The following is a 15,843-nucleotide window of genomic DNA, read 5'->3' as shown; positions in this document are numbered from 1 at the left end:
TGCCTTTGCAAAGAGCTGTGCAGAGCACTGACTGCCAGGGTACTGCCAGTGAAGCAGGAGGCCTGAAGAGCGCGTCTCCAGGGGTTGGTTTCTCAAATCCCCAAGTCCGGCCTGTGTCTGCCGTTGCCGGAGTGCTGTGATCACAGCCCCTGGGCTGAGTAACTCGTCTCAGTGGGCACCGTCCCTCCCTCCCCTCAGATTGGCAGGAGGAGGTGGCTGTCGTGCCTCGGGACCCCCCACTCCTGCCTGCCATGAGCATTGTCCCAGATCACCTTGGGAGAGGAGCTCCAAGACCGGCTCATGGGCCCTTCCCTGCAGGACGAGCAGTGCCCTAAGTGCTAGTGCCTCCTTTACAGACCTCAGTCAGGTGGGCTCTAGGCTTCTCCTTGTCTCCTGGGTGAATGGGGGGGCACTGAGGCCTGCTGGTCCCCTGGGGGGCTTGCTGGGTTCCAGGTCAAGAGGGAAGGACCCTATGGGCTCAGGGTGGCTGAGGAGGCCAGGGCTTTCTGGCCTCTAGGGTGAGGTTCACTCTGCCCCTCTCTTGCCACAGTCCAGAGAGCCTGCGGAACCGGAACGACGTCTTCTACCTGCAGCCAGAGCGGTCATGCATTGCAGAGTCACCTCTCTGGTACTCGGTCATCCCCATGGACAGGAGCATGCTGGAGAGCATGCTGAATCGCATCCTGGCCGTCCGGGAGATCTACGAGGAGCACAGCCGGGGCAGCGGCTTGGAGGAGGACATGGACTGAGCGCAGGCCAGGGCTGGAGCATGGGCAGGCGGCACCCAGAGCCCGCTGGGCTGGGTCTGCTCTGGCCTGGGAAGGTGTCTCCCCTGCTCCTCGTATCTGGCCAGGGTTGTGGCATGTGAGTGTGGCATGGCATGGCATGGGGGTGTAGTGCCGCTCCCAGCCCTGCAGATGTGGTAGCGCTGTCCAGCTCAGCGCATGTAGGACTCTGAACATCCCTGCCTGATGCTAGTAACATGCCGTCCCCCTCCCCCACCAGCCCCTGGCACCCAGGCCCTACCTGTGCTCTGCCTGACTGGGGCAGTGTCCCACTTCCCCCGCCTGTCTTCCCGGGGTGGAGATACAGAGCCAGTCCCTCTCCCAGCCAGGAACCCCAAAGGGCACTGGCCCGGTGAGCCCTGCCTGTCCCTTCTCCCCAGGGCCGTTCTCAGTCTCCCCCTGCCTGGTGTAACATGGGGAAGAGACTGCTCAGTGCAGTGGGGACAGGCTGGGCCTAGCAGACCGCACAGGAGGCCCTGAGCCTACAGTCAGCTCCCTGCCCAAGCAGCAGGAGTGGGGAAGTGAGTCATGCTCAGCACGCAGGGCCCTGGGAGGAGCCGTGCCAGCCGGGGTAGCAGGGCCATTCCTAGACGCTGACTCTGTGGGCTGGACCATTCCCAGCTCTGCTGGAGGGGGCTGCGTTCCCAGAGGGGCCTGGCTGTGCTGTCTCTGGTTCCTCATCTCATTCTCCTCTTCAGCAGCGCAGAGCTCACTGCCCAGGGGGCTCCTGGGATCTCCCTTCCCCAGCTCTGCATTAGCTGTGGCTTCACCCTGCATTGTGCACTCACAACAGCCACTGGGGGCCGTTGAAGGTCTGAATTCTGCATCGGGCATGGGAGCCAAGGGGCATCCTCGCTGCCAGAGCTGACGAGCAGGGGCCCCTCCCTTCCTCCCTGCCCCCCAAGCTCTAGCAGAATGGACGGTGCCCCCGTTGCTAGCCTGACACTATCAGATGGAGGAGGTAGCCTCTGTGCCTGGACTCATTGCTGCTGGGCCCGTCTCCTCCAAGCCTGCATTAGACTGAGAATCCTGCTGGGCCGCGCCAGGCCAGAACTTGCAAGCAGTGGAGGGGGGCCGCAGGCCGACAGAGGAGTGGAGCCTGCCTGGGTCTCTCCCTTGCCCAGCCCCTGCCCCAGCTTTGCTGTTCCCTTCTGGCTCCCTCCCCTTGGTGTTTTGTTTTGATTTTTTTATCAGCTGTCAATGGGACTCGGCACTGTCTGTTGAGTCTGTATATATTGTTCTGGGACCTGGCCCGGGGCCCTCTGTCTCCATGTCAAGAGTGAGCCAGTCACCGGTCTTGTTGTAGTGCTAACGGGGCATTAGGCTAACCTTGTGTCTCTAGAAACCATTCATTTCAAATAAAGATGCAAAAACCTGCCGGCAGCTGCTGTCCTTAATCCACTGAAGGGCAGAGCAGGGGCTGCCTCTGCTCCAGGGAGGAGGCTAGGGCCACTGCCCCCTTGCCTGTCTCAAGGGCTCAGTCATCAGGGAGTTATGGTTGATCCCTGCCACCTTGCCCCCGCCATCCATGCCAGGGTCTGTGACGGATGTAGGACCAGGTCTGGCAGCTCACCTGCCAGGGCACCCTATCCAGCAGCTGGGAGCTGTAATTCCCAGCATGGGTTGGCGTGCCAGCTCTGCCTGAGCTGGGGCCTAAACCCACCCCATGGTGGCCTGTCACTTCTGGCATTAGAAGCTATGAACTGTCATAGGAGCAGGCCTGGCCTGCATGGGGGAAGGGAGGGCCATGGCCTTCCTGCCTCCATCTCCTATGAGCTAAGCAGGGAGTGGCTGGGCTGTGCCCTTGAGGGCATGAGGGGCACCCTGTGTGCAACACAGCCTTCTCCAGAGGCTACAATTCTCCCTCTGGCAATCTGACCAGTCCTGCGTGGGACCAGAGGAGAGTGTGGACAGGAGACAGCCAAGCAGCCCTAGGTCCAGGTTCACGGAGCCTCCCTGCAATGAGATGAACGTGATCTAGCGCTGGGGGGCTGAAATGAATGGTGGGCCCTGCAGGCGCCGTCTCGCCAGCTGCTGTCAGCCTTGGAAGAAGCTTCCTGGGCTAGCCCTAGTTCCAGCTGCAGTGGTGGTCCCTCCCCTTTTCACAAGAGAGAGAATTCAGTCACATCACAACAGGGGGTGCCCAAATACGGGGGTCCAGTGCTGCCTTGCCCAACAGCTGTAGCTGCTGCTGAAACCTCATCATCACCTGAACATCACAGCTGCAGTCTTTGCTTCCCCACATGCGTTGCCCTCGGAGGTAGAGATGGCTTGAGAGTCGCCCCGGCTGGGGAGGGAGCCCTGGGGCTAGGAGGCAGCAGCAGCGGGGCCTAGGCCTTCCTGCTCGGAGCAGCACCATCTTCCCTGACAGGCTGTTACAGCAGCAGCCTGCAAAGCTGTGGAACACCCAGCTGGCCCCAGGTGCGTGGCAGAGGCTATGTCCAGTCCCATTCTCCTTGCTGGGGCCTGGGAGGGTCTCTTGGCCCTGAGGAGCCACCTACTAGGAGTCTCTGCTGGGGCCTTCTTGAGCAATGTTACTGCCCAGGAGCGGAGGTCAGGCTGCGGGGAGGGCGGGGGCAGCTCTCGATCCAGAAAAGGGGAAATGCCAGTGGGGCTGCCCAGGTCCAATGCAGCCCGGAGGCCTTGTCACATGGGGAAGGAAAAGCTACAGGCCCTGCCTGCGTCCTATCAAGTATAGAGCATTTACCCCCATCGGCTCCCGGCCCGCTCCCTGCCTCCTGCCCCCGACAGCCACAAGGCTGCTGCAGCGCCACTGAAGGGAGAGGGCTTGAGCTGTGCACGTCTGGCCCAGAGTTCAGGCTCCTGGACACTGGTGTCTGTATTATGGGTCCAATATTTCCATGGTGGTATCCATGGAAACACAACAGGCTCCTAAGCCAAGCTGTGCGCCCTGTGATGCAGCCTCGTGGTAATGGTGCTTGTCTGGTACAAGAGCCCCCTTCCCCTGCCTGTCAGCCCTGGGCCAGTGCAACAGGCTCTCAGTGCAGGGATGGGCCGCCTCCTTAAACAGCCAAGTCACTGGGTCTCAGCTTAGTGCTGGATTTACTGGACCTGCTGCCTTGCTGCAACAGTTCTTCCATGACCGGACCCTGGGTGCCTGTCTCGTGGCTGCTCCGTGCTGCACGGCTGTCCCCGCCCGCTGAGGGAGCAGCTTGGCTGGCGTAAGGCTGCAAGGGAAGGCTGGGGTCAGCGGCATGGGGAAGGCTGTAGGGTGCAGGACAGTGGGGAATGTGGTGGCTGCTTGTTTCTCTGGGAGCGTTGGAGCTGGCCTTGGGGTTGGGTGCCCGACAGCGGTTGGCTGCCAGCCTCTGCCTGCACTTGGTGAAGCCCAGGTGGTACATTTCTATCAGGTTGAGGAGCAGAGACAGGCAGGCCACCCCCGTCATGAAGAGGATAAAGATGGTCTTCTCGGTGGGCCGGGCTATATAGCAGTTGACCGTGTTGGGGCAGGGCCAGCGGTTGCACGTGTAGAGGGGCTTTAGTTCGAACCCATACAGTGCGTACTGGCCCACAATGAAGCTCACCTCAAAGAGCATCTTAAAGACAATGTTGCAAACATACGTCCTCAGAATGGCCCCCCGCAGGCGGATTTTGCCATGAACATCTTTGATGGAAGGTTTATGCTGCACCAGGGGTTCCTGCTGGGCCCCCCAAGTCTCCTCTCGCTGCTGCTCCTTCTCCGCCATGCGCACCAGATGCAGGGTGTGGCCCAGGTAGACGAGGCTGGGGGTGGAGACGAAGATGATCTGCAGCACCCAGAAGCGGATGTGGGAGATGGGGAAGGTTTCGTCATAACAGACGTTCTGGCAGCCTGGCTGCTTGGTGTCACAGGAGAAGCCCGACTGTTCGTCCCCCCAGACTTTCTCGGCAGCTGCCCCCAAGACAAGGATACGGAAAATGAACAGGACAGTGAGCCAGACCTTCCCCACCACTGTGGAGTGCTGCTGAGCACTCTCCAGAAGCCTCCCCAGCAGGTTCCAGTCACCCATGAGTGCAAATCGGCTCACCCTAAAAGAGAGGAAGACGCCCAGACGTCGGCATCCCAGAGACTCCGGCACCCTGTGCTGCTCCAGACCTGGGAGAAGCTGGCATGGGGGCACCCTGCACTGGGCACATCCCTCCCTGGGTCCCGCTGCACACGCCGGCATCTGGAGCTTCCTCCCTGGGGTCCCAGAACAGCAATGCCTGATCCAGCTCACAGCCATGCTTGTCTTTTGCTGCCAGGGATGTGTTTGTAAAAGCCATGTGCCTGACTCAAGAGCAAAGCCAGGGCAGGGAGCGGGTTAACCTGAGGCTACCTGAGCCCATCAGCCGCCTGTGGCTGCAAAACCCCTCCAGGATTAACCCCCGTTTGGCCCCGGTATCCCGCTTTAAGAGCACTAATTGCTGGGGACTGGCGGCACTGACAGCAGCACTGGGCTGCAGCCCTTTCACTGCTGGAGACCGGCTCTGAGGTGGCCCCAGGTTCAGCATGGCTCAGTTCTGTTCCTAGCTCTGCAGCAGCCTCTCAGGGCAGCTGGAAATCAGTGGCCTCCTGAACAGAACAGCTGAGCAGGTCCCTGTGGAGGGAGTCAGGTGGCTGGGCAGTAGGGGGGAGCCTGCACTGCACTTCCTCTTCTAGGGATTAACCCAGGTTGAAAGCTCCAAGGCTAGAGTTCAAGTCAAAGCTGTTTTGCTCAAGCCCTTTACGTGGGGCTCGCAAAGCGCTGCACCAGGAGCCCGTCCTGCACCACAGGCAGCTGAGGCAGACGCCCAGCCCAAAGCTGCTCCCCATGCAGCCAGGGCCACACAAGGGCGAGACTGGGGCAAAGGGCCGGGGTTTCTCCCACAGACCAATGGAGGGCAGGGTCGGGGCCCATTTGTGCAAATTGGAGCAGACACCAGTGCCTAGTGCATTTGGCAGCTGCCCTGAGACCACAGGCCAGGCAAAAGGCAAAGAAACCCCCTCACCGTTTGCAGATCCTTGGCCGTGGAGGCAACTCAGCTGCCCCGTGCCTCTGGGGTAGTAGATCCCCGCAGCCCCAGCAGGACGTGTCCCAGCTCCTCTTCCGGGGGCAGAGGTGTCCGGCTGGTCTCTGGCAAGGGGCAGGCGTGCAAGTCTGTCTGTCTGCCTAGCATGTTTTATGCAGGTTATGTTGGAGCAGGCGCTTTGTGGCTGTCACCGTGACTGACAACGGAAACAGCCACTGGGAAATCTTTTTACTTCTTTATTTTTGGCTTGAGCACGTTTCTAAATATAATCCCTACTGCAGGGAAGGGTGTAGGGGCAGCGAGCTCTCTATGACCGAGCCCAAGCAATTCACTGGCTCTGGCCGCCTCAATGCCATTGGAGGGTCGTTTTCCTGACCGACCTGCTCCATGCGCTGCTGGGCCTGGGAGCCTCTGCAAATGCCCCATCTCTGACGCTGTCCTCACATGGTGCCTTGGGCTCCTCTACGCGGCTGCCTGGTGCCCAAGGATGGAAGGCTCTGCCTGAACTGGGGGGGGGGGAACCATGCCCCAACATGCGGGGGCGCCCAGTGCAGCCCCTGGCACATTCCTGCTCACCTGGCCAGCTGGGGTGCACTCCGGTCAGAGCCCTGTGCTGCAGCCGCACAACAAAGCTCAGCGGACCAGGGCCCCTCTGGGATCCTGCACAGGGAGGGGTAGAGGCTTGCAAAGCCCTCCTTGCCATTCTCGCTGCAGTGGGGGTAGGGCATGCAGTGTAGCCACGCCCCCTTGTTAATATTTATAGTGTAGAGGTGGAGTTAGCTGCCCCTTCCCCCGAGTTTGTAGAAGCTCAGAGGGCAGGGCACTGGGCAGATGGGGTACCAGGGCTCAGCCTGCCCAGTGAGATCCATGAAACACCAGACACGTCCCCAGCACAAACCCTGTCCTGGGCCAGCTGTGGGACGGCCCCTCTGCCTGTCCCGGGCACAGCCTGGCTACGTGCCCACACGCTGCAGCCCCAGCAGCAGGGACACCAAGCCCAGGCGCCAGGGACTGTTCTGACCCAGGGCAGAGCAGGTCCCTGACCACTGGCTAGTAGCCATTGATGGACCTGTCCTCCAGGAACATCTCTAATTTCTTTTGTGAACCCACAACCTGCTCAACATCCCCTGGCAACAAGTTCCTACACTGACTGTGCGCTGTGTGAAGAAGAACTTCCTTGTGTAATTTTAAACCTACTGCCTAGTAATTTCATTGGTTGCCCCTTGGTTCTTGTATTATGAGAAGGGGTAAATAACACTTCCTCATTCACTTTCTCCACACCAGTCATGATTTTATAGACATCTATCAACTCACCCCTTAGTCATCTGTTTTCTGAGAGAGAGCCCCAGGCTTTTTAATCTCACCTCATACGGAAGCTGTTCCATACCCCTAATCATTTTTGTTGCTCTTCTCTGTACCTTTTCCAATTTTAATATATCTTTTTTGAGATGGGGCAATCAGAAGTGCACACAGTATTCAAGATGTGGGCATACCATGGATTTATATAGTGGCAATATGATTTTTACAGTCTTATTAGCTATCCCTTTCCATTGGTTCCTAACATTCTGTTCGCTTTTTTGACTGCCGATGCACATTGAGTGGATGTTTTCAGAGAACTATCTATAATGACTCCAAGATCTCTTTCTTGAGAGGTAACAGCTAATGTAGACCTCATCATTTTGTATGGATAGTTAGGGTTATGTTTTTCACTCTGCATCACTTTGCACTTATCAACATTGAATTTCATCTGCCATTTTGTTGCCCAGTCATTTAGTTTTGTGAGATCCCTTGGTAACTCTTTGCAATCTGCTTTGGACTTAACTATCTTGAGTAAGAGGGAATTTCCGCCAGGCCAGACTGGCAGGGACCTTGGGTTGTTTGCCTTCCTCTGCAGCCTGGGGGGTGGGGGAGGGCAGGTTTCTCTGGGTCTGTGTCACTGACTCATTTCCCTGCCATTGCTGGGGCCTCAGGCACTGCCCCTCTCTGCCTGTGGGCTCCTGTGGGCTGATTGCAGCTGCTGGGTGGGGCCGGTGTAACTGCAAAAACTGCAGCAGGTGTAGTGTATTAAACTGCTCTCCATAGGAATGCGCTACTGGTAGCAGTTACTGAAGGCCTAGGTTGCGTTTCCCTAGTTTGTTTATGAGACGGTCATGGGAGACAGTATCAAAAACTTTAGTAAAGGCAAGATTGACCATGTAGACCACTTCCCCCCATCCACAAGGCTTGTTACCTTGTCAAAGAAAGCTATCCGGTTGGTTTGACACGATTCGTTCTTGACAAATTCATGCTGGCTGTTACTTACCACCTTATTTTCTTCTCGATGTTTGCAAATTGATTGCTTAATTATTTGCTTCGCTATGGGCCCAAGCCCTAGGTCAGGGCGGGGCAGCAAACCAACAGTCAGGAGCTCAGGCCCTTAGGCAGGGGCTGAGCCAATAGTTCAGTGTGAGCCCAGGCCCTGGGTCAGGGCGGGGCAGCAAACAAACAGTCAGGAGCTCAGGCTTCTGAGCATCTGGTGCGAGGGGGAGACTGCTACCCGTGAGTGGGGTGACGGGGGGGACACAGGCCCACCCATTTCACTGCGTCCCAGCCCGGGGCCCTAACAGCGGCAGAAGACTCGCTGCTGTGTCAGTGGGGATCCTGACCGCAACACACTGACATTGGTTCTGGCCCTGCTGCGGCCAGACCAGGGTCGGCTGCCCCCGGGCTACTTCCGGACTCCCCCTCGTAAGGTACCTGGGTTTGGCCGGTGTCCTCGGCGGTTTCCAGCACCATCGGTTCCTCTGGGTAGCTGGCGAGGGGTAGGCGCGGCTGCCCCTCTGGGTAGCTGGCGAGGGGTAGGCGCGGCTGCCCCTCGGGGTAGCTGGCGAGGGGTAGGCGCGGCCTGCTGGCGTTCCTCAACCCAGAGCTAGGTCACAGGCATCTGGCCTCTCCGGCGGCTGGCCTTCAAGTGAGCTCTGCAGCGGGGCTTTTCTACTTCCTGTCCTGCGCCATGACCTGTGGGGGGTGGGCGCAGGACCCTCTGGCTCCACCCACATTGGTGCTAGGGGAGGCTCATCCCTCTGCAGGGCTGAGCCCGCCCACTTCCCGGTTCGCCAATACGGCCTCGCTACAGCTCCATTATCTTTCCAGGTACAGAAGTTAAGCTGACTGGTCTGTAATTCCCCAGATTGTCCTTATTTCCCTTTTTATAGCTGGGCACTAGATTTGCACTTTTCCAATCTTCTGGAATCTCTCCTGTCTTCCATGACTTTTCAAAGATAATTGCTAATGGCTCAGATATCTACTCATTCAGGTCCTTGAGTATTCTAGGATGCATTTCATCAGGCCCTGGTGTCTTGAAGACATCTAACTTGTCTAAGTAATTTTTAACTTGTTCTTTTCCTATTTTTGCCTCTAGTCCTACCTCATTTTCACCGGCATTCACTATGTTAGGCGTCCAGTCGCCACCAGCCTTCTTGGAGAAAACAGAAACAAAGAAGTCATTAAGCACCTCTTCCGTTCCCACATTTTCTGTTGTTTTCCCCCTTGTTGAGTAATGGGCCTACCCTGTCCTTGGTCTTCCTCTTGCTTCTAATGTATTTGCAGAATGTTTTCTTGTTTCCTTTTATGTCTCTAGCTAGTTTGATCTCGTTTTGTGCCTTGGCCTTTCTAATTTTGTCCCTACATACTTGTGTTATTTGTTTATATTCATCCTTTGTAATTTGACCTAGTTTCCACTTTTTGTAGGACTTTTGATTTTTAGATCATTGAATATCTCCTGGTTAATCCAGGCTGGTCTCTTGCCATACTTCCTATCTTTCCTACACAGTGATATAGTTTGCTCTTGTGCCCTTAATAACATCTCTTTGAAAAACTGCCAAGGGTCTTGTCAAGGCTGCTTCCCCACTTTGAACTTTAGGGTACAAATGTGGGGGCCTGCATGAAACTTCTAAACTTAACTACCAGCTTAGATCTGGTCCGCTGCCACCACTCTCGATGCTAATTCCCTTCCCTGGGTAGCCTTGAGAGACTCTTAACCAATTCCCTGGTGAATACAGATCCAAACCCCTTGGATCTTAAAACAAGGAGAAATTAACCATTCCCCCTCCTCCCTTCCACCAACTCCTGGTGGATCAAGATCCAACCCCCTTGGATCTAAAAACAAGGAAAATCAATCAGGTTCTTAAAAAGAAGGCTTTTAATTAAAGAAAAGGTAAAAATCATCACTGTAAAATCAGGATGGAAAATAACTTTACAGGGTAATCAAACTTAAAGAGCCCAGAGAACCCCCCTCTAGCCTTAGGTTCAAAGTTACAGCAAACAGAGGTAAACACCCTAGTAAAAGGTACATTTACAAGTTGAGAAAACAAAGATAAACTAACACGCCTTGCCTGGCTGTTTACTTACAAGTTTGAAATATGAGAGACTTGTTCAGAAAGATTTGGAGAACCTGGATTGATGTCTGGTCCCTCTTAGTCCCAAGAGCGAACAACTTCCCAAACAAAGAGCACAAACAAAAGCCTTCCCCCCCTCCAAGATTTGAAAGTATCTTGTCCCCTTATTGGTCCTTTGGGTCAGGTGTCAGCCAGGTTACCTGAGCTTCTTAACCCTTTACAGGTAAAAGGATTTTGGAGTCTCTGGCCAGAAGGGATTTTATAGTACTATACACAGGAGAGCTGTTATCTTTCCCTTTATAGTTATGACTGGTCTTCAATTGCTTTTCCCCTTAGACTCGCTTCCCATGGGATCTTACCTTCCAACTCTCTGAGTTTGCTAAAGTCTGCCGTCTTAAAATCCATTGTCTTTATTTTGCTGTTCTCCCTCTTACCATTCCCTAGAACAGTGGTTCCCAAACTGGGGTTTGCGAAATGTTACAGGGGGTTCTCAGGAAAAAATGCCCTAATGGTGGACAGAGCTGTCCCTAGGTACCCCAGGCAGCCTGGGGCCAGCAGCCCAGAGCCCCTGGACTTCCAAGAGCTAAGCAGATCAAAGCAAGCTAGGGTGACCAGATGTCCCAATTTTATAGAGACAGTCCCGATTTTGGGGTCTTTTTCTTATATAGGCTCCTATTATCCCCCACCCCCTGTCCCAATTTTTCACATTTGCTGTCCAGTCACCCTAAAGCAAACATATCTATCACACTGAGGAATTTAAACTTCAAGACTCCTTATAAGAAATGGAAAGGGAGGTGGATATTTTTTGCTGATTTTAAAATTAACTAGGCAGCTAGTATTGTTTTTAAAATTATTATGAAGAATAAGTTTAAGCTTTATTGTAATGTGCGTTGTTTGCCTGGACTGCTCAAGACCTGAATGCTTGTGTAGGAGGAACTCTTTGAGTTGGCTTCTTAAATACCTTACTGCTGTTTCACATCTGATACTCCTTGATGAAACCTAGGAGTCCTGTCTTATAACAGGCTTATTCAAAGTGACACAAGCTACGAAAGTGAGAGCTTGGAAGTGTGTTGCCATTTTCATAATGTAATAAAAATACTCTAATGATACACACTATTATTAATTATTTAATAAGCATATCATAAAAACAAATTTTGTATTTCCAAGATCACTGCTTTTATCGTTTATACTCAGGTAAAGGAGAAAATCCCTGGAAATATTCATTTTTAGGAGGGGGTTCGTGAGACTTGACATTTTAGTGAAAGGGGTTCACAGGTTGTTAAAGTCTGGGAACCACTGCCCTAGAATCATGAACTCTATCATTTCATGATCACTTTCACCCAAGCTGCCTTCCACTTTCAAATTTTCAGCCAGGTCCTCCCTATTTGTCAAAATCAAATCTAGAATAGCCTCTCCCCTAGTAGCTTTCTCCACCTTCTGAAATAAAAAATTGTCTCCAATACATTCCAAAAACTTGTTGGATAATCTGTGTTATTTTCCCAACAGATGTCTGGGTAGTTGAAGTCCCCCATCACCACCAAGAACATAAGGTTGTTCTTATTTGCTGACTCCTCCTAATTTGCTAAAAAACTGCTATTTGATTTAGCTAATTCCTACAGAAAGCAGTTTCTTACACCATAGGGTGTGTGAAACAGATATCTGTAGGAATTTGCTACCTGGAGCAGCGATAGGTCCGACCTTGCTAGAAACTATTTGATGTAGGTTTCAGAGTAGCACCCGTGTTAGTCTGTATCCGCAAAAAGAACAGGAGTACTTGTGGCACCTTAGAGACTAACAATTTATTTGAGCATAAGCTTTCGTGGGCTACAGCCCACTTCTTCGGATGCATAGAATGGAACATATATTGAGGAGATATATATACACACATACAGAGAGCATGAAAAGGTGGGAGTTGTCTTACTAACTCTGAGAGGCAAATTAAGTAAGAGGAAAAAAATTTTTTGAAGTGATGATCAAGCTAGCCCAGTACAGACAGTTTGATAAGAAGTGTGAGGATACTTACATGGGGAGATAGATTCAATGTTTGTAATGGCTCAGCCATTCCCAGTCTCTATTTAAGCCTAAGTTGATTGTATCTAGTTTGCATATCAATTCCAGCTCAGCAGTTTCTCCTTGGAGTCTGTTTTTGAAGCTTTTCTGTTGCAAAATTGCCACCCGCAGGTCTGTCATTGAATGACCAGACAGGTTAAAGTGGTCTCCTACTGATTTTTGAATGTTATGATTCCTGATATCAGATTTGTGTCCATTAATTCTTTTGCGTAGAGACTGTCCGGTTTGGCCAATGTACATGGCAGAGGTGCATTGCTGGCACATGATGGCATATATCACATTGGTAGATGTGCAGGTGAACGAGCCCCTGATAGCGTGGCTGATGTGATTAGGTCCTATGATGATGTCACTTGAATAGATATGCGGACAGAGTTGGCATCGGGCTTTGTTGCAAGGATAGGTTCCTGGATTAGTGTTTTTGTTCAGTGGTGTGTGGTTGCCGGTGAGTATTTGCTTCAGGTTGGGAGGTTGTCTGTAAGTGAGGACAGGTCTGTCTCCCAAGATCTGTGAGAGTGAGGGATCATCTTTCAGGATAGGTTGTAGATCTTTGATGATGCGCTGGAGAGGTTTTAGTTGGGGGCTGAAGGTGACAGCTAATGGTGTTCTGTTATTTTCTTTGTTGGGCCCAAACCAGCAACCACACATCACTGAACAAAAACACTGACCCAGGAACCTATCCTTGCAACAAAGCCCGATGCCAACTCTGCCCACATATCTATTCAAGTGACATCATCATAGGACCTAATTATTTGTGGGGGGAGGGGAAAGGACTGTCTTTACTGAGAGAAATTATACGTGATCCAAAAGGCATAAAGAGGCCATCCTAGTTTATTGGTACGATTACTTTTTCTTGAAATAAAAGACAAGTGGACTTGCGACGTACTAACATTTTGAAGCAGTTTGTAGCTTCTGTCATAGTGCATTCTCCTTGCTATTAATACTGTAATTTTCCCAGCCGTAAAATTACCTTTTGATGGATTTGTTTGTGTTTTCAGCCAATCCATTTGGTTTGTGGTGGTATGGGCTGGTGAAGCTATGCTGTAGTCCCAATTTTTTGCAAATGTCTAGGTTATACTGAAAGAAAAAATGTTATGCCATAAACTTTCCTTTGGACAGGTTTGGTGGGTATAAAGAGATGAAAGAATAAAATTTTATAGCAACCCTGATGGGGTGACCAGTAGTAATCCTTGCCAAAGTTGAGTGGGAGTTCATAGAAACTTGTCAGCAAAAATGCCCATAAAGAAAAACTCCCCAGGGCAATGAAGCCCATGTTTACTGTCAACTATCTGTGATCTGAAAGTGTGGTTGAAGACATAGTCAAAAACAACCTCAGAAAAAAGTATTTACCTCATTACTGAATTCTGGCCTAGGATCTGTCAGTAAACGCTGTGGACATCCAAGTTGCTGTATAATTTCGTACATTTTTTTTAACAACTCAGATGCCAATTTGTTTCGAAGTGGAAATGCTTCAACTCATCTTGTAAGATAGTCTGTGGCTGTCAGTATATACCGGTATCCCTCCTTCGTTGCCGGTAATGGCCCTGTTAAATCCATTCCCACCAATTCAAAAGTCTGACTGACCTGTACGCATGGGAACCGGTTGGAGTCATACTTTGGATTTCTCTTATTTCATATTCTCAATAAGCCCAGGAAAAGTATGAGGGTAGACTAAGATTCATTCAGGTGTTTAGGCTCCAGCTTTGGTGGAACTGGTCATACTGCACCCTACGCTGCTTGCCTCCATACGGCAGGCTGGGAATGCGTCTGGGGCTGCCCTGTGCCCGGGGACAGCAACCGCTGCCCGGCTGCTCTCTGGGCAGGGACAAGGCCCCTGTATCTGCTCCGTGCAAAGGCCAGTTGTGGTGGGCATGCTGCCTGCCCTCCACAGGGCAGCCCAGGCGGTCTGTCTGGGACAGGTTGAGGGGCTGTCTGCGTGGCCCAAGTGTGGTACTGTCAGCAAGGGGGCAGGACAGGCCTGGGCTGGGGCTACGTCCTTGCCCCACACCACGCAGCACCCGGCACACTCCACTGCCTCAGCTGCATGGAGATCTCTCAAGCATGGTGCCCCCGTCCTCTTCTCCAGCATGGTGTGTGTCCCCCCCCACACATAAGGCTTAGCGCCTCCTTTGCCCTCCCCTCAGTGGCCCCATGTCCAGCTAGCCAGGGGAGAAAACTACTCATGAAAATTAAAGAAACATACAGCTGAGACCCCCCACACCTGCCCCCCAGCCCCAGGCTAGCAGGGAGCAGCCCCCCTTCCCACTTCTGAGGGGGGGTCCCTTGATGTCTTCCCTGAGCCCCAACTCTATCCTATGCGGCACAACCTGTAGGCTGGGCTGCAGGGGATCCCTGGCCTGTGAATGTGCCCCACCCACAGGGCTGGGGGTGGGGGCTATATTCACACCTGCTCACTCTTGGAATCACCTTTGCACAGGAGCCCTGTGAAAACTCATCTGCTGCTCAGTAGCATCCTGGTAAAATGTGCCACCATTGTGTGTGTAGTGGTAGGGTTTCCCTGGATGGTGCTTCGCACACGTTCCACACCCCACAGCCCAGCCCAGGCAGACAGGTCTGTCCTACACAAAGTAGCGCACTCTGCTTCGTTTGCATTTAAGCAGGAAACAGAATCATCAAGCAGGGAGGGAAATGAAGCTCAAACAGGTGAGAAAAAAACAGCAGGGAACATCCTTCCATCTAGACATTTTGGCTCCTGGTACCAACTGGAAATGTTTTTTGGGGGACTGAAACCATAAACAGGAGGGCCAAACACCCCAACGTGCCCCCCCCCCCCGATCACATTTACTGTGCCTGAAGAGCAAAAGGAAGCAGTTGTTGGACTCTGGGGAGGGTCTTGACCTGAGCATTTGGACAGTAATCTGCTGCAGCATGTGGTGAGAGGCTTTGCTTGACCTTGCTGTAGTTTGTTAAGCAAGGGACCAACAAAGGGTTTCTCTTTAGTTTCTTCTAATAATTTCTGACTTTTATGCCGTGTTACTTGTACTCACTTCAAATCTCTCTCCTTGTAGATAATAAACATGTTTGGCTGTTTTATCTAAGCCAGTGTGTTTAAGTGAAGTGTCTGAAGAACTATCTAAGCTAATTAACTGGCATATTATTCCATTAAAGGAATATTGGATTTAATATATTTGCTGTCCAGGCCAGGGCTGGACGTACATTTCTGGGGGAAGATCCAGGACTGGGGGTGTGCTGGGGTCACCCTGCAGTGTAACCCAGGCTGGTGAGAGCCAGGGTGTGGCTGGCTGGGTGCAGTCACACACAGACACTCAGGGGCTGCCCTGCATGCTGGAGGCTGTTTGTGAAGAGTCCGGGTCGGAGCTGCTACAGCAAGGCACCCAAGGTTGCAGGGCAGGGGTGACACAGCCCCCAACTAGTCTGGATTGTGCCCTGGTATGTCACAGAGCTGGGCTTTGAAGTGGTCTCTGGCCTGTGAGTGTGCCCCGTCCAGCAGGGGCAGGGGGCACAGGGGTCTGGGACTTGCATGTGCAGCAAGATGGGTCCTGGCCCTGGGGGAGAAAGCTGTCCTGCTGCACATGCTGCTGGAAAGGCATCCCATGCTGACCAAGGAGCTGTGGGCCCAGGACAGATGGACACTCACAGTA

General features: G+C 52.8%; 2 protein-coding genes across 9 annotated transcripts in view; one reads left to right on the top strand and one right to left on the bottom strand.

Annotated features, from left to right (window-relative positions):
- Positions 1–2,162, top strand: part of ZMYM3 (zinc finger MYM-type containing 3) — a 56,555-nt gene extending 54,393 nt beyond the window's left edge. For all 8 annotated transcript variants that reach the window (XM_024099805.3, XM_065557404.1, XM_024099804.3 and 5 more), the window contains one exon: positions 551–2,162. In XM_024099805.3, coding sequence (XP_023955573.1) covers positions 551–749 — 199 coding nt within the window. In that variant the 3' untranslated portion in view covers positions 750–2,162. The remainder of the gene's footprint in view (positions 1–550) is intronic.
- On the bottom strand, positions 1,857–4,915 carry LOC101939606 (gap junction alpha-3 protein-like). The gene has a single exon (XM_042851014.2). It carries the CDS (start codon positions 4,793–4,795, stop codon positions 3,809–3,811), a length of 987 nt encoding a protein of 328 aa, XP_042706948.2. The 5' UTR covers positions 4,796–4,915; the 3' UTR covers positions 1,857–3,808.
- Positions 4,916–15,843: the final 10,928 nt, after the last annotated feature.

The sequence above is a fragment of the Chrysemys picta genome, chromosome 9 (assembly GCF_011386835.1).
Source record: "Chrysemys picta bellii isolate R12L10 chromosome 9, ASM1138683v2, whole genome shotgun sequence".
Taxonomy (NCBI): Eukaryota; Metazoa; Chordata; order Testudines; family Emydidae; genus Chrysemys; species Chrysemys picta.
Note: the sequence above shows the minus strand (reverse complement) of the source record. Positions and strands in the feature narration are given on the sequence as shown.

Coding starts and splice junctions, on each gene's coding strand:
- LOC101939606 (XM_042851014.2), bottom strand. CDS start 4,795: ATGGGTGACTGGAACCTGCTGGGGAGGCTTCTGGAGAGTGCTCAGCAG.